Here is a 23,679-nt window from a genome sequence, read left to right on the forward strand (position 1 = left end):
CTTTCATTGACCACACAACCCTCTCTTAATCATCTGACATACTCAATTAAGTTTAAAATGTTGACCTCACCTACCTCTATAAATTAATTGTATCGGGCCACGATATAGCACCAGAACATCTCCTTCGGGTTAGGCCTCTAGTTTTTGGCCCACACAATATGTAACATACTATTGTAATATTATTTCTTATATAATTGATTATTAGTCACATACTCTTGTTGATGTAGGTATGCTAACCACAAATTATAAGTCCGTTTGGAAATAGTTAATTTAATTGAAATGGAAAGCTTTTAATTGAAAGTATTATTAATAAAACTAAACGGTAGCTAAAATAATATAATGTGGCCTATGAATAGTATTAAAAAGTACAATAAGACTCATGAATAGTAACAAAAATAAGCTCAATAATAAAAAATCTGATTTTTTAAGTTAATGGCAAACACAACCTATTTGTGTTGAATAATTTTATTTTCTTTACTCAAATAAATTAAAATTTTCACAACAAAAAAAGTAGTGTCTAATTGAACATTTGGGTATGGTTTCAATGGAAACAGTCATTTTAAATTAGTGATAGAATTATGTGAAAGAGATGTCACACTAATCACACCAATTTTATTTTATTTTTGTTTCTTACAACAAATGTGTGTGTGTGTTTTTTTTTTTTTTTTTTTTTTTTTTTTCCTTTTAAGAGAAGTTTCTTGCAACAAACGTGAAAGAGAATCCGCCGCTTCTCGAGTCAATAAAAGTAAAAGAAAAAAAGTTTAAATTTTTGGTTGGTATAGCAAATTACGCAGCATTTCTGAGTTTACACGTCACTCTAATCCCCCACCTCACCACCACGCAGCAAGTAGTACTACCGACTTTTCAGACCCGTACCAAAAAAAAAACACACAACATTTTACACAACACGAGGCTTTGAAGACCCTACTGTTTTCTATTTCTATTTTAATTTCTATTTCTAGGCCGCCCACAACTAGGTCCCGTTATATATAAAAGGCGCCCTCACTTACTTTTTTATTCTCTCTCTCACAATCATACACTTTTGATTTTTTTTTTTTTTTTTTTTGGTTTCATTACATTCTCATCTCTCACTGCTCCTCCTCTCCGTCACGGCAAAACCCTAATTTCCCTGCATTCCGTTCAATTTCTCCGCCGAAAATTCCCAAATTGCCCCCAATTCATGCTGCGAATTACTCTCCGATGAACAGCAAGCCTCCGGGAATCGCCGAATCAAGCGAACCCATGGCGAATCCCAAGCCCGGCGCCGACAATGGATCGTCTTCCAGCTTCATCAGCGAGACGGTGAACGGAACGCACCGTTTCACTGTGCAAGGTTACTCGCTGGCCAAAGGGATGGGCGTAGGTAAATACATAATGAGCGACACGTTCACGGTGGGCGGTTACGACTGGGCGATTTACTTTTACCCCGACGGTAAAAACCCCGAGGACAATTCGATGTACGTCTCGGTGTTCATCGCGCTCGCGAGCGATGGTACCGACGTGAGGGCTTTGTTCGAGTTGTCGATGGTGGATCAGAGTGGGAATGGGAATAACAAGGTGCATAGTCATTTTCAACGCGCGCTTGAGAGTGGTCCGTATACGCTTAAATACAGAGGCAGCATGTGGTATGTGATGGTTTTTTTTTTTCTTGATTTCGTGGATTTTTGTTGTTGAATTTGTTTTTGCATTGTGGTTTTTGGAATTAGGGTTTTAGAGCTGGGGATTTGGGAATTATTATGGTTTTTCTAGTGGCTTGAATTCAATTGAATTGAATTGAAAGGTTTTAGGGATGTTTGTGTGCGTTTATGGTCAGTTTTAATCAAAAAAGAATGGTAAGTTTTAATTTAGGTTGATAATTGAGTAAGCTTTTGAGGTGGATTATGGCATGCAAATGATATTTGAGTGTGAGAGGAATGATTTGATGTGGGAGAAGTGTGTAATTCAGTAGCTATTTTAGTAACTTAATGGTCTTCATTAACAATTGTGAGTTATTTTATGTTGTCAATTTTCTATGGATGTTCTATTTTGAAGATGGGTGTGCTTATTTTATTTTATTATTGGTAAGTTAGGCACGCGCACTTGATGGGTCTTGAACCCATGACCTCAGCCTTCACCTTATTTTTACAAGGGGATGAGGTTCCATATAAAGCTTTGAAGAAGGCTATTTTTAAATGGAAGAAGCAGCTATTCATGCATGTACATTATGACCATTCTGGTTAGGAAAATCATTAGGATATCACTTATTTATAATATCAATGGGAGAGCTAGGAGGAAATTGATGGGGAAAACCAGAAAAGAAAAAATCACTATATTTGTTAGAAGTGGAGGAACCAGTTATGCTCTACTTTGTTGGACTTCTATTAGACTAGCTTATGAGCGGTGCATTGGTTGATAGGAATGCTAAATTTAAAGAGGAGCCTTGGAAGAAAAATAAGAAGAGATAGTAATGGAATTTCAGGAAAATCTGGATCTGAAAGCCTAGTTATGAAAAAAAGACATATTGCCAGAAATAGAGGATACCTACTAAGAAGTTTCATTTTACTCATTTTCTATGTATGATATGATTTGAGATAATGGTGGATTTTATCATTTATAAATTTCTCATATAGTTTTCGTTTATATTTCCTAGCTAAATGCTCTATAGTGGCCACAGGTGGAATTTGGATTTTTAAGCCTTCTAGTTCTAGGACACATTTATAAGAATTTGAAGCATTCAATTGTTATTAGAGTTGGATCTACTAATTTTCATTTAAAGACACACTATGTAGGTTTATGATTTATTAAAATTTTCTGGATATAAATCAAATCTACTGACCTAATTGTTTGACACCATGAAGCTTTATAAGGAGAACGAAGGTTTGAATCACCCCTTCCCCGCTTATTGTAATAATTGAATTATCAAAATTAAATAAAAATTTAAAAAAAAATTATTTAACAGTTTTTTTAATTCTTGCATTATGCCCGCTGAGCTGCCTGTCATGGGATAAGCGTCATCAAGCTTTCATACTTGTGCATATTTACAAATTATTCTACAAAAATTTTATTTTGAGTAATCTTTGTCCTTCTGCTACACTGCTGTGCTTTTTCATATATATACGTATATATTTTTGGGGGGCGGGGCGTGAGATTTATGTGTTGTACTAATTTGCCTGTTGCATATGCATTTCAGGGGTTACAAGCGATTTTACAGAAGAAATCTTTTAGAAGCTTCGGACTATTTAAAGGATGATTGCCTTGTCATGTACTGTAAGGTTGGAGTTGTCAGAAATCATCTTGAGTGCCCTAAACTGCGTACTATTTCTGTACCCCCGTCAGATATGGGTCAAGGTTTTAAGGACTTGCTAGACTCTGAAGTTGGGTGTGACATAGTTTTCCAAGTTGGCAATGAAATGTTCAAAGCTCATAAGTTGATACTTGCTGCTCGTTCTCCTGTATTTAGAGCCCAGTTTTTTGGACTTGTTGGGAATCCTAACATAGATAAAGTAGTAGTAAAGGATATTGACCCCTTCATCTTCAAGGTAATGCCTCTTGATCATATTGCTCCCTTTTGTTACAATTCTAAGGAAGAGAAATGATTTGATCATGTGAACATCTTTTAAGATTCTTCTCTATGTGTGCGTTGCACTTTGGTAGATTGGAAATGTGTTCTTTACTGCAAATGCTTTACTATTTTGCATTATGCTGTTAAGATGTATATTTTTAATTGAGTAAATGCAGAATCGTGGACACAAATAAGACAATTTGGTGTGGATATTATTGCTCTTTGAGAGAGAGAGAGAGAGTCTTGGCTATAATGTTTGAGGTATTGACATTGATGCAGTCTTTGTATATCAGCCTCTTGCACATGCATTCTGTAATTTTTGATGATCTATGATCTATATGGCTTGATACCACTAGTATGTGAAGAGCTTAGAAAAACTAATTGCAAATAACTTGAAATACTCTTAATCCCAAAACTTAATATGAAACCTTGGAAAATTTATAAAATAAAAGGCTTCCCAATGTCACAGCATGCATATGGATATTTTTCTTTTTCTTTTTTTGGGGGGGGGGGGGGGGGGTTCTGGGGGAGGGGGAAGGAGTTATGGGATATAGTTAGATTTGAAGTTAGAATAAAATTGACCAATAACTGTTGTATGAAAAAGTGAATGAAAGTAAATAGACTTTTAAACACTGCATTTTCTGTGTTTTCTAATATGCTGGAATTTGGAATGACATATTGTGTAGAGAGACATTACTAAAAGTTTTGTTTCCTGAGCTATTCCAAATTCCTAGGGATAGATGTGCTACAGTGGTGAACTATATGGGCTGGTGAAATGGTAATTTCCATTGGAATCCAAGTTTCACTCGGGCAGTGCAAGACTAGGAGTTAGAATCTTTGGTCTTTTTTCTTGGTTATATTACCTACTAACATTTGTGGATTACTGATGATAAAATGATATGGTCCTTTCAAGCAGTCAGTTTTGAGTTTAAAACTTTCTACTTGGCTTTCCAATCACATGGGGATGTTTCATCTCCTTGGAGGAGAATTTGGATGGTTAAAGCCCCACAAAGAGTGGCAATTATCACATGGGCACTGGTTGATTAATGATTTAGATCTGCTGCGTATGAATGCTGGCAGAAAATAAAGGAAAACTGAGCTAGAAAAGTGGCCAAACCGTACCATTTCTTTTTGGGTCAGTACGGTGCTGTTTTGGGGGTTTCTTGATCAGTCTCAGTTCCCAGAATGGCAAAACTGAAACCCTCAGTTCAGTGCCAAACCCCTTTTCCACACTGACTGCACCAAACTTGGTTCAGCCCTAGTAAATTCTTTTCTTAAAAGAATTAAAGTTAAGTGTAAAATATAAAAGGATAGAAGAAAGCTAATGATTGAAACCTATGATCTGTGTGGTGCTTTGAAATTACTAGCAGTGATTCTTTAATGGTTAGAAAAAGGTAAAAAGATTTGTAATTAAGTTGCTCTGCTGTTATTTTGTTATGTGGCTTAGCTGCACTTTAAAATGGATGTCTTGAAGCCTATTTTTTCCTGAAAAGTCAAACCATAAATGTTATCAAAGTATGAAATGCTTTTGTTTAGAACATTTATATTGAGTTGCATGGACCTTTATCTGTTTTTTCAGGCGATGCTTCTGTTTATCTACACCGACAAACTTCCTGATGTAGATGAAGTTGAGAGCACAGTTACCATGTGCTCATCCACTGTCATGGTTCAGCATCTGTTGGCTGCTGCTGACCTATATAATCTGGATCGACTGAAATTATTATGTGAATCAGAATTGTGTAAAGCAATCAATATTGACACTGTGGCGACAATACTTGCCTTAGCGGAGCAACACCACTGTCCACAGCTCAAGGACATCTGTTTAAAGTTCACAGCAAATCCAGCAAACTTGGGAGGTGTGTATTACCCGTAGTAGTGATGTGCAAAGTCTCTGGTTATGTCAATCTTTTATTATGTTCTGCTTAATCTAGAATATTAAGGCTTCATCATGCATAGGTACCTTGTCAAATATATTCAAGATATATTAATCATTTACAATGGTCCAGTTTTCCAATTGTTTCTTTCTTGAAAAGGCAGTATGAAATTTTTTTTTTACATATTGTGTAACTGTTAAATACCAGTTTAAAAGTGTGAACTCATTAGGCTGTCTTCACAAGTGTATGAATAAAGCAATCAAATGCAGTTTTCAGTGCAAAATTTTATTGAAAGAGGTTAAAGCTTGTTTAAATAGCTGGCTTGCCTTCTCTTCTGTATATATCCTATGTACTAGGGCATTGCCTTCCCCCACATCCCCGTCTCCCCCATCCTCTTAATGATAACTTTTTTTTCTTTCTTTTTTTAAAATTTTAAATTATTGAATATTTTGAGCAATTATATACAAATGAAGCCTACAAAATTTTCTAATCGACTTGGCTGCATGCTTTATAGGTCAAATGTGCGAGGATGAGGCTGTGTTTCACACACGTCTTTGATGTATGAGTTCTCGCATCATTTAGGATCGCACGTTTGCAAAATTTGTCTGTATGAAAAAAACATTCCTTGTTTAAATGCATGACTTTATGTTGTCTTGAACATATTATTTGAGTGCGTCTTCACTTCTTTGTGTTGTTTATCCAAATTTATAATTTTGTTATACATGAACTTTGCCAAAGAAAGTACGCATGTTTCGCAATCTTTTGTGACGGGAGAACTCCCTTGTTTTGAGGGTAAGAGTTGTGCTGTATGTTGAAGTAATCATATCCTTTCATGTTTGTAGCGGTAATGAAGTCGGAAGCTTTTGGGCACTTGGAGGAGAGCTGCCCCTCATTGTTGTCAGAGCTGCTGGCAACATTTGCATCAATGGATGAGAACCCAAATTCTCCATTGAGTAGGAAGAGGAGTAGCAGCAGTGTATTTGGGCTAGATCTAGCAGGAGATGGTGCTGAAGCAGAATCAGTGAATCCTAATGGCAGGCGCTTGAGGAGGCGATTGTAGTCTGTTTAGTAACCTTTAGTGCTCAGAACCATTAAACCTAGAAGTTGTCTCATAAACAGAACTTTAGTTATGTATAACATTCTAGTCACTCATTATGTTCCTCTGAGTTAGTTCCTGTATAAAGTTTTAGGTTCTGAAAGGTGAAATTTGTCCCAAACTTCCACATTATCAAGTTAATTACTTTGGGTATCACTGAACTTTACAAGGGACTTGAATGGCCTTGCTGGTTTTTTTTTTTTCCTGTGGGATGTGAAGGTGTAAACTATTAATTAATGAAATGTAATTATAAAAGAGGGTAATTATCCAAATAATTTTGTACCAAGTAAATCCTAACAGCCATGGATTCTCAAATAAAATAACAGCTACACCCACCTTTGATTCTTCCATCTTTACAATGAGAGAGAATTTCTTGTGACAGGCATCTTAAATAATCCATATAAGTATGTAGCAATCCAAATAAGTATAAACCATGTGGGAGGTTGAGGTTGATGGGATTAATTCTGATAACGGATCACATTCTATGGGCCATTCTCTATTTTTTACCCGTATTGGTCCTTTAATGCCTCCTATTAGTTGATGAGGATGATTCTTTTTCTTTGGATACTACATATTTTAATATGAAAAAACTACATCAACTTTGGTCCTTTCATCCTCCATTCTAAGATACAGAATTCGCGAGTCCTGCTAATGGAACTTTAGCCGGCGAGGGTGATCTTCAGAAGCTGGGGGAACAAGTGTTTTAGGTCTATATTTCTCGTGGACTTTACTCTCAATCATACCCTCTACTCTAAAGGCAACCAACCAAAAAAAACGTGGGATGGGATTGAGAAAAAGAATGAGACAGGCCAGCAATAGCTCAGCGACTCAGAGGTTTAAGGCCCAATTAAGTCGACCAATTTTGGGCTTTTTTAAAGAGTATTTTGGGCTCATTTTTATTTGTGGGCGTGGTACCTGTTATATGAAATAAATATATATTATATATCTCGAGCATGTTTGAATGAAAGAAAGAAAAACAGATCATGTCATCCCATTTTAATATTGCAGTTGAAACATAATATAAAATGCATTTAACGGAGTAACAAGAACGTCTTAATATGAAAAAAAAAATATATACTTCGGTCACTATCCAGCCCTCTTAGGACCGTTTAAGACTTTCAACAAGCACAAGACTTGGGTTTTGACTTTTGAGAAGACACATCAACATCAAGATGATATATATATATATATATATATCATATTGGAATGTAAAAAACAACAACTATTTAGTTTTCTTGTTGGAAGAAGATGAAGTATGTTTAAAGCTATGATGATGATAAGGAGAAGAGTAATTAGAATGGTGCTGTAAATCAGGCCAGAGAAAGGCACCCATTGCAAACTCTCTCTTGTAATCCAAGTCACCATGCGTAGGCAAGCCATATTCAGCAAGAAGCTGGTCGAGCTTCCACTCAGGCATGTCCAAGTATTCCTTCTTGCTGTACCTTGGGTAGTGAAGAGGCATTTGAAAGAAACTAACCCCATTCTTTTCTCGACTCCCCATCTTTGCTGTTTTCTTAGTAATTAAGCTTAAGGTACATAGAAGCTTCGGTTTTATAGACACAATGGGAAGGTTCATGAAGGCAGGCTCTAGAGGCATGCCCGGATCACACGGATGGGTTGGTTTACCTTCTCACTTCTCATGTAACTCGCTTGTTGCTGTTATACACTAGTGCGCCGAGCGTGTGCTAGTGAGAGAAATATGCTGGGCTAGCTAGGAAGACAATAGAGATGTATAAGCAGTCGTACTTTCTAATGAGGACCAAATTCGTTGCAGTTCGTATACAACTCCGAAACACCACTAAATTGATTGTACAAGACAGCCTTATTGGGTTCCCGTTCCATGCACAAAGGAGATTTTGTCAACTTGCACTTCTTTATCCATTTTATTTTGAAATGCTGATATAAGACTCAATAATTTTATAGGACCTATATGCCAGATAATTATTTGGTTAAACTTATTTTTATTTATTTATTTGGATTCTTATATTTTTTTTCTTCTTAAATTTGGGTTCCATATAGAGCCTTATAGTCGGTGGCATTATCTAATTTTTCTATTGTGAAGAACCTGTTTAGTGTTAACCCCTAAGTTCCAATCCTCTTCTCTATTTAAGTATTTATTGCAAAGAAAAAAAAAATTTAAGGGTGTTTTTGTAAATTTATTATGTCTTTTTGATAACATATCATATTGCATGCATTGATAATGTTTAGAATACTAAAGAATTACTTTACATGGGAGAATGCATGAACTTATGAAACCTCATGATATTTTCAATGGAATGTTTAAGGTTTGAATTCCTTTTCTCTACTTGAATATATTAAAAAAATTTCTTGAAATTTGGCCGGCAAATTGGGCTAGTATTATGTATTTATGGATAAATTTTTCCAGTGGAAAAAGCCATACAAATCTGAGATGCCAAACAATCCTCTCATTTTGCTTAATTTGTACCATTGTTTCTAATATTATAAAGGGGTTTGGTTATTGGGTGCCCTTAAAGGGTATTTGTTGATGAACCATTTTAGAAAAATTTTACTACAACTTTTATGGATAATAAAAAAAAAATTTAAAAAGCCAAAAAAAGTTAGTTACTTTTTTTTTTTAATTTTCTTATAAAATATTTTTAAAAATATTTCCTTAACCATTATCCTTAAAACATTCATTAACTTTTTCCTATTACAAATAAATGACAGATTGGTATCATAATTATGAAAGATGAAAGTGAAAAATATCCTTAAGTTGTTCTTCAATTAATTGAATTCTTGATTTACGAAAAAATTGGATGAATGAAACTCAATTAATATTCTCAAAGGGCTTATCACAATCCGTGGTCATATTTATTTGAGAACCAGGTACACTTTGGTATTTGGGCTTGAATCCTGTTCAGCTAATCTAATGCAAGACAGAGTGTAGGGCTTCCTCTTTTTTTTTTGGGTTTGAGTAAAAGAGTGTAGAACCTTTATATAATTATATGTAATCTATGATGGGTAAATGTTTATATCTACGTCCTTTTTCCACTCTCGAAATGTATTAACTTGTCTCCAAATGTTTTCTAGAAAAGCCAATAGTTGGTATACTAGACAATGATATTAGTTTTACGAAAAAATCTTGTATGTGACGGTCTCATGAGACCCATGTCTCACTGACATGTGGGTTCCACATACAAAAGACTCACATATTAATAAGACATAGGTCTTATGAAATCGGTGCAAGAGATACTTTTTTTAGTTTAACACTCAGTACAAAAAGAAAGAGATATTATTATTGTGATAGTTTTGTGTGATGTGTGGTTTATTTGTGGTAATCTATTGAGTATATAATAATATTACAATAAATATTTTTTTTCTTAGAAAAACAGAAAAAAAAAAAAAAATTGCTATATTGACTTGTTTTCCGAAAATCGTGAAAAACGTTTTCTGTTGATTTGTACTTTTCATGGTATCAAATACCAAAAAAGTATGGAAAAGATTTTCCACCAAAACCAACCAGGCACAAGTGTAAAACTATTGATTTACTGTTTACTACCACCACTCGGGTCATGTTGTTCTATGATGCCACCATTATCAAAACCTGAATTTGCATGGTATTACTCTCATCCTCATCCACATCCGCAAGATATTAGTCCAAAAATTTTAGCTTTCATTTTCTTTTTCAATAATAATAATAATAATAATAATAAAAGAAATAAAGTAAGCATATATTAAAATGTATATACATGACTTAAAAAAAAACTTTACGATAATAAGATTTTTGTAATACAGTAGTATTATTTTCTCTTTTTTACGAGGCAAACAAAATTCAAATCACACTCCCTCAGTGTTATAATTATCAAATTATTAATAAAGAAAAATACCATGTGATGCAATTAAATTTTAGTTTCCAACTAGAGATGTATGTATAAACACAATGAGGAAATAATGAAGCTCAGAAACCCTTCACCAACTTAATGAGGACCACACTTAGAGGCGGAGAAAAACTTAATGAGGACCACCACATTTTGCTAAAAAAAAAGTGGTGTGTGTATCATCCAGGAACCACCATGGAAATTTCACCTACACAACCAACTGACCCATCAAATCATTTCTAACAGTCAGACACCCACCATACCATAGAAATTCACCTACACAAACAAAATCAAGGGACCCCAATAGATGATTGAAGCACAAAATTAAACAAATAAAGAGTGTGCATGAGCAGTGTGTGTTACAGAAGGACCCCTTAAATCTTAGTAATACCGTACTCATAGGGACAGCAACAACATTTTACACCATAGGATGTTTCAAATACAAGATCAGCCACTCAAATACAGGGCCACTCGAATTCAATCATTGGATCATTTTTCTTCCAAGAGCACATGATGATCTATTATACCAAAACAAGTGACTCCATCAAATGATTTAGTAGATAAAATACGACATTTTATGAGAAGTGATACGTCTATAATATTTTTTACAACAAATTATAGGCGGTTAGTTATTATTGGTTATAATTTGAATTTACCACTGAAATGAATTTTTTGCCCCACTAATAATAATTCATAATAACTTGTCATTTAAGATTTGCTATGAAAATTTTGTGGAAATAACATTTCTCATATTTTATATATAAGATAGAATTTCAACATTATGTTCTTAAATTTTCAGTTATTTAATAATATGCAGCCCTGATCTTTTTCTCGAAAAAAAAAATAGAATCAACTTATGATATCAGCACTATAATAATTATTTTTTTTATCATCAGACTAAAATATCAGTTAATTTTTTTTGTGTAAAGAGGTTCGAATCTAAATATCTTGTTTACCAAAACTAAATTATTATATGAGGCTTTAATGCAAACGTTTATATAGGATATTGGATGTTTTTCAAAAAAAAAAAAATATAGGATATTGGTCTTATTATTAGCGGTTATACAGATCCGTAAGTAACTGGCCGACCATTGAAATGACAAGACCTACTACTTTTTCATGGGGATGTTTATAGACAATCATTGAGCATACCTTCCTAACCACAAGATTGCTCATTCAAAGCAAGTGACCCCATCGAATGATTGAGGGGAGAGACACGTGTTGTTGATGGGCCCAGTTACGATATATGGGGAGCCAATGTTTTATGGTGCATAAAGCCCAAACGTGGTGGTTTGTCAAGAATAATGGCCTAACGAGTGGCCTCACGGATCCGTACCAGATAGACCACTTATAAATTAGTGGCTTCCCTGTTTTATGAGCTTTATCCAATTATTTGAGCGTGGAAGCTTGCCAGTCTTCTTTTTGGGCTGGGCCTGTGGGCCAGTTGTGTCACAATGAAATGCTAAAAAAACCAATTGACTCAGAAGCTAGTGAGCCTCTATGGATTCACACGCTGAGACTGAAACATACACTTGGATGAATCATGAGGCTGAGATTACATGCCATTTATGGTTTATTTATTTATTTATTTTTAAGGTTTTAGGTTGGTTATTTCCATGAAAATGTAATAAACACTTATAATTTACTCAATATCCAAGATCAAAGTGTGAAGATGTTGCTCAAACAAGTCAAACTATGAAGATTTTATGATTTCGACCACCGTTCAATCATCATTCGATTGATCGAAATCTAGGTTTTGACAACTTTTTGATTGCAGCTCAATCTATCGAAAAATGTTCAATGGCATCTTGATCAATTGAAAATCAAGAATCCAAAATGTAATGTACTTTAATGAAGTTGATCGCTTGGTGCCATCCAAATTAAAAACAAATATTAAAGTATTCTTCTAGAGGTGAATATAAGACTAATATCAACAAACTTTATCAGTTATCTATATATATATATATATATATATATCATTCATTTACTCTTCCTTTTTTTTTTTTGGAAAAAAAGCATCATATATCATTCATTTACTTCACTTACCTGAAAAAGAATAAAAGGGACAAAAATGCTGCTTCATTGGATTTACCATTTGCTTAAAAAATGCCAACTTTGTTTTCAAAACCCATAACCTATAATAATTTGATCACTTGTCTACATCATAATTCAAAGAAGTTGAGAAATTGTCCTCCATTATTTCCTGAATTATGGTACTAAATCTAAGGATAAAGACATGAAATCTTCATGCACGTGGTTTTAGTCCTCCATTATTTCCTGAATTATGGTACTAAAATAATTCAATTACATTTATTTTTAGGTAACCTTGCAGACAGAGCAAAAAATTGGATTACCTCACACCGACAAGTTCTTAGCCTTTTTTAAATTATTTTTGAAGTCTTTAGGGACAGTTTTTATATTTTTGGTTGGTCTGGGGGAGGAAAAAAAAGTGCTCAACTAATGATCTTTCTTCAATTATTATTGTCATTTTGGCCTATTGCCTAAAATCCAAAGGTCTGAGACAGTGAGGCATGAATGGCTCATCCAAAGCCTTAAGCAAGAACAAAAGAATAAAGAATTCCTACTCTTGATTTCTTTTTTGGAGCTAGGCTTATATAAGGTGGACAATGTCTATTATACACTGTTCTAATACACACAAAGCATACACAATTCAATTTTTGAATTGAAATCATGTCTTGAAGTTACCGACTAACTTATAATAGCAATTACTAACCAGACGTACTAGTCATTACCCTTGGGCCTTGACTAGTGTTTCGTGAGTGTTTGTATAGGTGACCTTTTTTCCTGACTTGAGTAGGACTTACACAAATAAAGAAAAGGCTTTAATTATTATTAATAAAAAATAAATAAATAAATAAAAAACTGTCTCACGGCATGGGTCGATAATTCAGTGGCTTTGAACTTTTACTAAGATTTTGTCATTTTTAGTTTCTCAAAAAAGAAAAAAGGATTTTGTCACTATCAACCATTTTAAACACCATTTCAAACAAGGTTAAAACAATCAACGTCATTGTTAATAATTTATATATCTTGCCTGAAACAATGCTCCTATGTGTACAAAAAGATACATGTTACTGTTATTTATTATTCATTATAAATAGCCAAACCAAAGTTCCAACATGACCAAAAACATAAATTTCAATATTATATTATTTTTCATTTTGCTAAGTGTTAGTGTACTGTGTATCCAAAAAAAAAAAAAAAAGTGTTAGTGTAGTGATATCCATTATTTGGTAACCGAAAAGGGACACATACTATAATGAACAACATTGATTATTGATGAACATAAGGAAATTAGTAAGACTGAATGTCTCGGGCATTGATGATCTGTGTTACTTGGAATATCTTGAAAAGATGAACACAAATTCAGAGGAGATCGGGGAAGACTGGCTAAGAATTCTCCGATGGTAAAGTTAGTATTTTCGGAATTCCAATTTGTATGGAAAAAAAATGTCTGAATGCCTTACCTTCCCGTAGAAGAGCCTTTATATAGTGCTTGTCTGAGGCAGTTACCTCTCCTACCGTTGTAGAGTTCGAAGGATTCGGAGGTAACTTCCATAACCACCAAGGAAGTTACATTTTTTGGGGTCTGTCTTCCACAACTGTTTATTGGGGGAGCGGTTTGTAGCATGACAGGAAAACAGAAGTAGCCTTAACATGTTCAGGACGCAGGGAGTTCGTCCAACCGACTTTGTGGACGAACAAGCTTACCTTGGACGGATAAGCCGTATGCCATCCATCATTTCCTTAGGACGAGCCATAAGGACGAGCTTAGGAGTTGGCGTATTTTATAACACCATCAATTATTATTATTTTGTGAATGGAAAACTTGAACAACATTGATTATCATTATACCAATAAACATATGCCACATCTCGATGTCAATCGTGATCATCATTTGTCTCACTCTCAAATGCTGGAATCATACTACAAAGATTTGATTTGTCACTTGTTGCAATTTAGACTTTTTCTACCATTGGTTATAAATGCACGTACCAATTGGTTATAAATTGCAACTTGTAATAAAATTTATTACCCTTCTAAAAATTTTTTTTTTGCTAAACCATGTATTTAGGGCATTAAAAATTTGATATTGCAACTGCTACAAATTTTATCACATAGACTTTATAAATTGATCTATAAATATTTTAAAACTCAAAAAAAAAAAACATTTTTAATCATATTTTGTTGTTTAAGTACAGTTTAGGAAGTGTACCAAATTAAACCTATTATTTCAGTAATAACAAATGATATATTAAGTTGAAAGATAACAAATTAAACCTTAAAAAAAAAAAATCTCATTCCACTAAAGACAAGTTATAGTTTTTTTTGTTTGAACACGAAGACAAGTTAGAGCATTTCCATCAAAATTTTTTAAAATTTTAGTATTTAGTATCTCAAAAAGTCACTTTATCAATTTTAACAACTCATTTTACAATACGCTCAACATCGAAGGTTCTATTTTTTTACTATTTCATTTAAAATAATATAAACTATTCATTAAAATAATAAAAAACAACTACATAAATCACCTTTTCCACCACATTCATTAAAATAATAATATTTTTTTTGAGATTGGAGCTACAGTGAGCTTTCAAAGATGAAAGCCACTGTAGCTCAGTTGCTTTTTTTTTTTTTTTTTTTTTTTTTTTTTTTTTTTTTTTTTTTTTTTAAGTTTAGCATATTTGTTGTAACTTACTTTTTGGTGCTTTTTACAAACTTGATGTTAAAATTTAGTATTTATAACATTTAGCATTCTTAATAAGAATGCTCTAGTTTAATTTGTTACTTTTTTATGCATCAAGATTTAACATGTTATTTTTGAAATTATTGCATTTTGTTACACCACTAGGCTCTGATTAGAGAATTTAAAATATATCTTTCTCAAAAATATAATTAAAAATATAATTATTTAATCATTAACGTGATAACTTAATTTTTGTAATAAAATTTCCATGGTAATAATTTCCACACAAAAAAAAAAGAACAAAGTTTCCCTTCAAACTAGTTTGGAGAGAAACTTTTCAAACTTTTCATATATCTTTTTTTTTGTGTGAATTTTAAAAATCTAACCATTGAATTTCATGCTCCTTATATTTTTAACATGCATATCAAATTTTGTTCAAATTGGATATTATTTACTATTCGATCAATAAACTTATTTTTTATACACAATTTTAGGTTATAAAAATTTGAAATTTCAATTGATTTTTGATCTTCTTTAAGTTTTACATACATGAAGAATATAATAAGAACATGCAATCTAATAGTTAAATTTTCAAAATTTACACTTAATATAGAAATATAGAGTTTCTCTTTAAACTAGTTTGAGAGAAACTTTGTTAAAAAAAATATCTCATTTGTCACAAAAACCAGAGGGACCCACGCCCGACCTGTGACTACATTTCGCAAACGAGCCACCCTCGTCCCTACACGTGTCATCTCGTAATGATTGGAGCCCGAATCCGAGTCGGACACGTGGCAAAAAACTAAAGGGGATACGCCAGTACCCTTCCCCCGCTCGTGTTTATAAAGTAACAACCTTCCAGAAACTTCCGACCAAGTACCGGCTACCAGTGGACCAAAAATCTACCGGCCAGAAATTGGCCACGTGTCCATTACAACCACGTGAGCGTCTTACGTGGCACACCCCATTACCCTGAGAATGATACGCCCCTTTCTTTTTTTTTTCTTACACGCACAAAGCAAAATTTCATTTCTCATTCAACAGCTCAATTTGAAAATGACCAAAACTCTCACAAACACAGACAAAACAATAATAAGTGTTAATTTTTTTGTGTGTACTTCATAATATTAATATCTCTCTCTCTCTCTCTCTCTTTTCCTTTCCTTTCATTTCGTTACCTTTCTTTTCTTTTCTTTTCCTTTCCACTGTTTGGTTTGGAAATGAATGGAGAGGGAATCGGAGGAGGAGAAGAAGAAGCGGAGAGAATGGAAGTGATTAGGGAGAAATTGGTGTACATGTGGGGGTATTTGCCCGGAGCTTCGCCGCAGAGGTCGCCGTTGATATCGCCGGTGGCTGTTAGGGTTCCGACCGAGACCCTTGGGGGGGACTCCTGGAAAGATGTTTGCGGCGGCGGTTGTGGTTTCGCCATGGCCATTTCTGGTGCTTTTCTTACCTCTTTCTAACTCATTTTTGTTTTTTGTTTTAAGCTCAATTTGATTTTTTTTTTTTGTATTTTTTTTTTTTTTTTAAAGTTTGTGGTTTATTTGGGAATGTTGCTGATTGTGTATGGTGGTTGACGTCGTTGATTGCGGCATTTGACCCTGTTTGGTTGCCGAGAAAATGTGACTAAAGGATTGAGGAAAAAAATGTTATTTATTTATTTCAATTCGTTAAAAGTGGGGCCGACAATTTTATTTTATTTTTAGTTTCTACTGTTGGTCTTTTGTTTTTTTATTTATTTTTTCAATTGCAACTTATTCTCTTTCAGTTATAGTTTCCAAATTAATTCTATTTTTCTCTTGTACTAAATTCTAGTAGGTGGCTTTTTTTTTCTTCTTTTGGGCACTCTGAAGCTTCAATGTCTGGGACTTTCATTAATAGCTTAATTGACTTTTAAAGTTCAAATTCAGAGTAAACCTGTTGTTTTGCATTCATAGTGATTGAGTCTTTCTCTGGTTGCTTGCAGAATTTTGAGTTTAGCTAGGTTAAAAGTTAAAACTTGTGTTTGTAAGTGTAAATTTTGTTACATATAGCTGCACTTATAGTGATATTTTTATATTTTTTATAATTTATAATTTATAAATCAGATTCCGGAAAGCTCATTACATGGGGTTCAACAGATGATCTTGGGCAAAGCTATGTGACATCTGGGAAGCATGGGGTATGCAGCAAAATTTAATCTTTAGTTCATAGAGTACTAATTTTTTCTTAAACAAATAAGTAATAGCTGAATAATGGCTTAGCCTTATTACACTGGAAGCATAAAAGAGATACTCGAGGGCAGAAAAGAAAAGAAAAAGAAAACTAGGATCTATATTTGTTAAGATTTCTGAAAAAAATGAGGAAGAGGTAAAACCCGTTATTGCTCTTATTCAATCGAAGAGCGGCATCAAAAACTGAAATACATGTTTAAGCAATGAGACTTAAGTTCCATGAAAGGTCTTGGCATTTTTGTCCCACCAAATGCATCACTTGACAACTACTATCTTTTTATTTATTTATTTGTACTAACATAAATTTTTCTACTTGTTTAGGAAATTCCAGAGCCATTCCCTCTCCCAATGGAAGTTTCGGTAGTGAGAGGTGCGGCGGGTTGGGCACATTGTGTTGCAGTTACAGGTAATTTTGATTTCATTGTTGTAGTGCTTCAGTTAAGAGGGGGAAAAGAAAAGGAAGACTCTTTTTAGGTAATGAATGAAGGGTTTAGAAACATCTAAGCAATTGGTAACTGATTTTTTTGATAAGTAAATTCTTAAAAATATGTCATGGGGGTGCAAACCAAGTTCAGAAAAAGAATACAAGAATGACCCAGCCTATACAAGCTGTTGGTAACTTATTGAAATATAGAAGCCAGTCAATTCACCCATGTCTAATAGTGCTCTGTGTAATTTACTCCGCCTGGAGGCATTTAGTGAGTAAGTTTTCTTGTTCATATACAGAGAGCGGAGAAGTATACACATGGGGATGGAAGGAGTGTGTTCCCTCCGGGAAGGTCTTTGGCGACCCATCGTTGGGTGGGAGCTCTGAAAAGGATGTATTTGAAAGGCAGAGTTCATTTTTGACAGAGCAAGGTACTTTCAGCAATTAGGCATCTTTACTATGAATTATGAAAGTGGAGAGAGGTTTGTATTCCTTACTGCTGACTATTTGAGTTGGTTCTCTGACAGTGAGCCCTCGCTCTCAAGGCTCTCGATCAAGTGGCGGAACTGTATCTGGCACTGATGCTAAAGGAGGTGGAGAAGAAAGTACAAAACGAAGAAGAATATCATCAGCAAAGCAAGCAGCCGAAAGTTCATCTTCTGGTGATGAAACTCTCTCAGCTTTGCCATGCCTTGTAACACTAAACCCTGGAGTAAGAATAGCTACTGTTGCTGCTGGGGGGCGTCATACTTTAGCATTGTCAGGTGATTTAACTATGTTCTAAATTATTGTTAAGACACAGTTTTATGCGTAGTTGTCTTTGTATTCTGGTCATGATACTAATTTTCCCAACTTTCAGATATTGGACAGGTGTGGGGTTGGGGTTATGGAGGTGAAGGGCAGCTTGGTTTGGGCTCCCGGATACGTATGGTTTCCTCTCCTCATCCTGTACCTTGCATAGAGTCTCCTTATGTAAAAGATAGATCCACAGCACTCTCTAGAGGAAGCATGGGTTCTGAGGGACAGGGTTTTAGAGCTCCTGGAAGTTATATAAAGGGGATTGCTTGTGGAGGGCGACACAGTGCTGTAATTACAGGTATTATAACGAACTAGTTCTACCTTTAGGTATGAGGTCATGAGCATTCATGCTGGATCCTCTCTGATATTGTTACTTTGAAACTTTTATCTCATCTAATTACCTGGTCATATATGCATATTCTCCGGCTCTTGTGTCTGTTAGAAATTTATGATTCTAATGATACATGAATTTTGAAAGGGAGTTGGTCCAGTTGGGTTCAAATTTACAGAAATAGGCTGGAATTTACATTTTAGATTAGTACTTTGGTAATTAAGTTTCATATATAGTATGTTTGATATTTACGTAGTACTACCAAGATGAACTGGTTGTTGGATGTTTCTATTTGGCCATCTATATGTGGTCAATATGACCTATACTAACGTTTTCCATTTACCCCTTTTTGCATTACAGATGCTGGAGCCCTGCTTACTTTTGGTTGGGGAATGTATGGACAGGTGAGTTCTTCTGGACAAGGAATCTTTTGTGTTGGATGCTTAGTGTCTCATGCTTTCTCTTCGTGAAATTTGGCAGTATTTATTTTATAAAAGTATTAATTTAGCAGTATTATTATTGTTGTAATATTATTAATTAAATAGAAATGCTAATTTTTATGGTTCAATGATCAACAAATATATGTAAGCTAGTTATGTGGTTCACTGGATCTGATCTGACTGCTCATCTGAATTTGGATGTTGATCACTGTAAGGTTTAAAATGATATCTGCAAAAGCTTCATTACTCAGAAACTTTTTTTTTTCTTCCTTCTCTCTCTCTTTCTCTCTCATTAAATGAGTGTAGCTAAAATGAGAATGTTTTAAAGATGGATAAGTGGAAATACAAGAAAAGATAAGATTCAAAATGAGGAAATTCTCCTGAAGGTAGGGGTAGTCCCTAATGATGAGAAGACGAGGGAGAGTTTATTGAGATGGTTTGGTCTTGTGTAGATGCGCATAAATAATGCACTAGTTAAGAAGAGTGAGTTAATCAAATTAAAACAATGAACAAAAGGTAGAGGAAGACCTAAAATAACATTAGTAGAAGTAGTAAAAAATGACATGTTAATTAAGGAGGTGACAGAGAGTATAGCTTTGGATGAAATAGAATGGTGAAAAATAATACATGTAGTCGACCTTGTTTAGTCTATGGAGGATTCATAGCTGCCCTCAAAGTTATGGGACTAAAGATTGTTGTTGTTAATGAAGCAATCTTATTATGATGTAGGATAAATTTGATTGAATATGCTATATAATACTAGCTATATGTTATATTGTTGTTGAAGGGATTTAGTGTTCGTTTGGGATGAGCTGAAATTTTCAGCTTATTTGCAATTTTAGCTTATTTTTGCTACTATTCATGGGTCTCATTGTACTTTTTGATACTATTTATGGGTCCCATTGTACTATTCAACTTATTTTTCAACTTTTTTTCTACACTTTCAACAAAAAGTTTTTAGTTTCAGCTAAATAAACTATTCCCAAACGGACCCTCAATGTATCACTTATTAAAACCCTGATAAATACATAACTAAAGCAATTCATATAGGCCAATTACTATGATCTAGCACAAGTTCTGTTAATCCAAACTCCTTGGGGTGAGGGATTATTTAGTTTATATCATGAGTTGTAACGGTCTCTTAATTTGTTATCGCAATTAATATTATCATCTTTAAAATTTCTGAATCATTACTTGCCTATTTACCTAACATGTGACTCAAAATATGGTTGGTCTTGAATCCATAACCTGACCCTCCACCTTTCTCTTACAAGGGTAAGAGGAGTCATTTGACCTAGAGCGCATTATTTCATCGAAGCATTCTGTTAGCATTATTTCAGTCATAGAAGGATGTCTCTTGCTTAATACTAAGTTGTTCTTTATTGAGAACCTTATTACCCAATCTTTTGAGTTTGTACAAAGAACAATGCACTGGATTGAATCATGTCTGCTGCTTTGCTCGATATGGGGGAATTATTTATTATGTGTTTCTGCAAAATTGATTTCTTGATTGTGAAAAGCATTGGGTTTTGGCTTCAAAATTATACAACCAAACTGCCCAAATCATATACTCTTCTACTTCAGCTGGAATTTTTGACATTTAATCCTTATATCAATCCCTGGCATTGCTTAGAGTCCCAACTTTTAACTATTCTCAGGATTAACATGTAGGTAAAGTAGAAAATGATGGAGAAAAGCACTGTAGATGTTCAAGATGAGGTTCACTCAAAAAGGGATAACCTATTCTATTCCTTTCCAACGTTATTCTCTCTTTTAACTCTCTTGTTTTGGCTAACCATGATAAAGTAGTAAACTGTTTGCTTTTCTCATGTCTTTGTCAAGTGTGGGCAAGGAAGTACGGATGACGAGTTAAGCCCAACTTGTGTTTCTTCCTTACTTGGTATCCGGATAGAGGGTGTTGCTGCAGGACTGTGGCACACGGTCTGTATATCTGCTGATGGTGATGTGTATGCATTTGGTGGAAATCAGTTTGGGCAGTTGGGAACTGGTGCCGATCAAGCTGAGGTATACTCACTTATTCTTCAGTTTATGAGTTCTCTCTTGTCCTTATTACAATAGAGAGACAATGATATTCTCATCATATCACATGGTATTGCTAGTGGTACATGATATGTTTGTCTAGATTCCTATCTTAGAATTCTATGCAACAAACTATGTTAATCATACCATGGTTTGCAATGGTGTAGAATCCTAGCTTGACAATCTGGTGAATGAACTATCCTGATCATACTAGTTCTTGTTCATATCTTTATCTTATAATGTTGGAATTTGGATGGCTTTGATTAATTAAATCAGGAGCACAGGATCTCTACCTAACTTTCATTGTTGAGAAATTATATCCCTTGGGGGATTTTTTGCAATTAACTTCAGTATTTCCTGGACTTAAAACCAGACTATTCCAAGGCTATTGGAAGCTCCAAGCTTGGAAAATCTGCATGCAAAAATTGTATCTTGTGGGGCTCGTCACAGCGCCTTAATTACAGGTATGCCACAATGGATTTGTGTAGGCCTCCATAATTTCTTTTTGCTAAGTGCTACCTGGAAACCACTCTTAGATCCATGAACATGTCATGTTTATGCAAATTTGAATGCTGCAAGACTTTGGCTTTATGCATCGCACACCTCCACCAATCCACACCAAAAGGAAAACAGAAACGGAAAAAGAAAAGGAAGAATCTTGGGTGTATTTTATTGTTCCCTTATATCAGTACTGAATCCAGGAGTGGGAGTTAAATGAAAATACCACAAAATTTTCTGTAATACTTTTAATATGTTTGCTCATATATAGTAATTTCTACATTATTTGGTTACATGTCAAAAATTGCATTCAATATATTCAGCCTCTAAGCATAAATATTTCCTTTTAGAAAAATCCAGCTAATTAGGAAATTTCTTAATATTGGGATAACGGAGTGGAGAAAACACGAAATAAGCTAGAACTCACTACTCCATAGACTGAGATTTTACTTTTGTGATTGCAAATAGTGGTACGGTGTCAATTAAGGACTTTGAAAGATCCATTTGTGAAAGGCTTAGAGGGGTGAATTGGTAGTCATATTCCATGTTTTACTTTGTTGGTGAGTCATGTGCAACAAAGCTAATTGCTACCCGGTTGCAACTAGATGTCATTTATGTGAGAATTTTAGCTTTAATGATTTGATGCTTACAAGTGTGTAGTTATTGATATACCTGTTGACTTACTTCTTGCCTCTATTTTTTGAAGAGGATGCAAAAGTATTCTGCTGGGGTTGGAACAAATATGGCCAGGTATAAAGCTTGGACTGATCAATCATCAAACCAGGGTTTCCAGGACACCTCCCTGCATTGATAAAATTGCATTGTTTTTTATTTCATATCAAATGAAATGAGTTTTTAAAATGTTTTACAGAACTTAAAAAGGACCAAGTTATGCTAGGGAATGGAATTTAGCATTATTTGGTTTCCACTTCCATACTTTAGAACTAATTGAGAATCTTTGCGTGCATTTAACAGCTTGGGTTGGGCGATGTAATTGACCGCAACATTCCTTCTCAAGTCATTATTGATGGTGGTGTCCCTAGAAATGTTGCTTGTGGCTGGTGGCACACCCTTCTTCTTGCTGAATCACCCACTTGAATTCCAAACTTGCTGGAGGCCTTGGCACAATTTTGTAGTTAGCAGTTGTTTAGATTGGTAAATTATTTAGTTATATGTGTATGTACATACAATAGCCTGTAACGTATACATATATGCTTGTGTTCATTCTTTGATGTCTGATGTTCACCATCACTAGCACTATTTTTAACACCGTTGCGAGAATGAAGCATCGGTTTCAAGATGTGCAAAATCGTTAATCCTTAATGTATGGATCTATTATGTAATTGAACTTTATGATATGAAATCAAATGTATTTAAACTTTGTAATTTTTATGTATAGGGGTGCTTTTGGATTTCTTCCATTATATATGGAATGATGGAATATGGAGGATGTTTTGCATTGTATCACCTAAACGCAAATTTGCCTGTCTTCTATTACGATCCAAATTCAATTCCAAGAAGTTCAGTAGATCCATAGGTTTCTCCTTAGGTCCTTCCCTATTCCTTAATGGAGAGTAAAACAGTAAAAAAGCAACATAAAATTTTAGTTATGTTTGGTGGGATGGAGATGTTACATATCTTGGTCTTCAAGACTAGACTAGAAAGAAATGGTTCTCCACTCTACTTTCTTTACGGTTACGAACTAACGAATTGATGATGATTTGTGAAATATATTATGAGATTTTAAAAAAAATCTCCAAGTGAATAATAGAAATGAAATAAACCGAAAGAAAAGAAAAATAGACAATCACACAAAAGAGAACGTTAAGAATTTATGTGGTAGCTTATGTCCATGGCCACCTAGCACTAGAAAA

At 34.3% G+C, this 23,679-nt stretch overlaps 2 protein-coding genes across 5 annotated transcripts; both read left to right on the top strand.

Moving 5' to 3' along the window:
* Positions 1–1,022: 1,022 nt before the first annotated feature.
* On the top strand, positions 1,023–6,672 carry LOC126697572 (BTB/POZ and MATH domain-containing protein 3). Of its 2 annotated transcripts, XM_050394635.1 has the most exons (5): positions 1,023–1,625; positions 3,170–3,518; positions 5,121–5,397; positions 5,930–5,974; positions 6,258–6,581. In XM_050394635.1, the coding sequence occupies exons 1-4, from the start codon at positions 1,201–1,203 to the stop codon at positions 5,971–5,973; spliced, it is 1,095 nt and encodes a 364-aa protein (XP_050250592.1). In that variant the 5' UTR covers positions 1,023–1,200; the 3' UTR covers position 5,974; positions 6,258–6,581. The 2 variants fall into 2 exon arrangements, with proteins under 2 accessions (XP_050250592.1, XP_050250591.1); XM_050394634.1 differs by lacking the exon at positions 5,930–5,974 and having other exon boundaries at positions 1,026–1,625; positions 6,258–6,672.
* Positions 6,673–16,071: 9,399 nt separating this feature from the next.
* Positions 16,072–23,197, top strand: LOC126697574 (ultraviolet-B receptor UVR8). 3 transcript variants are annotated; one of them, XM_050394636.1, is made up of 11 exons: positions 16,075–16,498; positions 17,146–17,219; positions 17,593–17,677; positions 17,998–18,129; positions 18,226–18,462; positions 18,558–18,794; positions 19,188–19,231; positions 21,110–21,292; positions 21,681–21,771; positions 22,512–22,555; positions 22,781–23,197. In XM_050394636.1, the coding sequence occupies exons 1-11, from the start codon at positions 16,279–16,281 to the stop codon at positions 22,901–22,903; spliced, it is 1,470 nt and encodes a 489-aa protein (XP_050250593.1). In that variant the 5' UTR covers positions 16,075–16,278; the 3' UTR covers positions 22,904–23,197. The 3 variants fall into 3 exon arrangements, with proteins under 3 accessions (XP_050250594.1, XP_050250593.1, XP_050250595.1); XM_050394638.1 differs by lacking the exon at positions 17,146–17,219 and having other exon boundaries at positions 16,288–16,498; XM_050394637.1 differs by lacking the exons at positions 22,512–22,555; positions 22,781–23,197 and having other exon boundaries at positions 16,072–16,498; positions 21,584–21,727.
* Positions 23,198–23,679: the final 482 nt, after the last annotated feature.

Source organism: Quercus robur, chromosome 8 (genome assembly GCF_932294415.1).
Source record: "Quercus robur chromosome 8, dhQueRobu3.1, whole genome shotgun sequence".
NCBI lineage: Eukaryota > Viridiplantae > Streptophyta > Magnoliopsida > Fagales > Fagaceae > Quercus > Quercus robur.

Excerpts from the sequence above, each read along its gene's own strand:
- LOC126697572 (XM_050394634.1), top strand. The coding sequence starts at position 1,201 with ATGAACAGCAAGCCTCCGGGAATCGCCGAATCAAGCGAACCCATGGCG. Across the intron at positions 1,626-3,169 it reads AAATACAGAGGCAGCATGTG|GGGTTACAAGCGATTTTACA; the intron begins GTATGTGATGGT and ends TATGCATTTCAG. Across the intron at positions 5,398-6,257 it reads AAATCCAGCAAACTTGGGAG|CGGTAATGAAGTCGGAAGCT; the intron begins GTGTGTATTACC and ends TCATGTTTGTAG.
- LOC126697574 (XM_050394636.1), top strand. The coding sequence starts at position 16,279 with ATGAATGGAGAGGGAATCGGAGGAGGAGAAGAAGAAGCGGAGAGAATG. Across the intron at positions 17,220-17,592 it reads TGACATCTGGGAAGCATGGG|GAAATTCCAGAGCCATTCCC; the intron begins GTATGCAGCAAA and ends CTACTTGTTTAG. Across the intron at positions 18,130-18,225 it reads TTCATTTTTGACAGAGCAAG|TGAGCCCTCGCTCTCAAGGC; the intron begins GTACTTTCAGCA and ends GTTCTCTGACAG.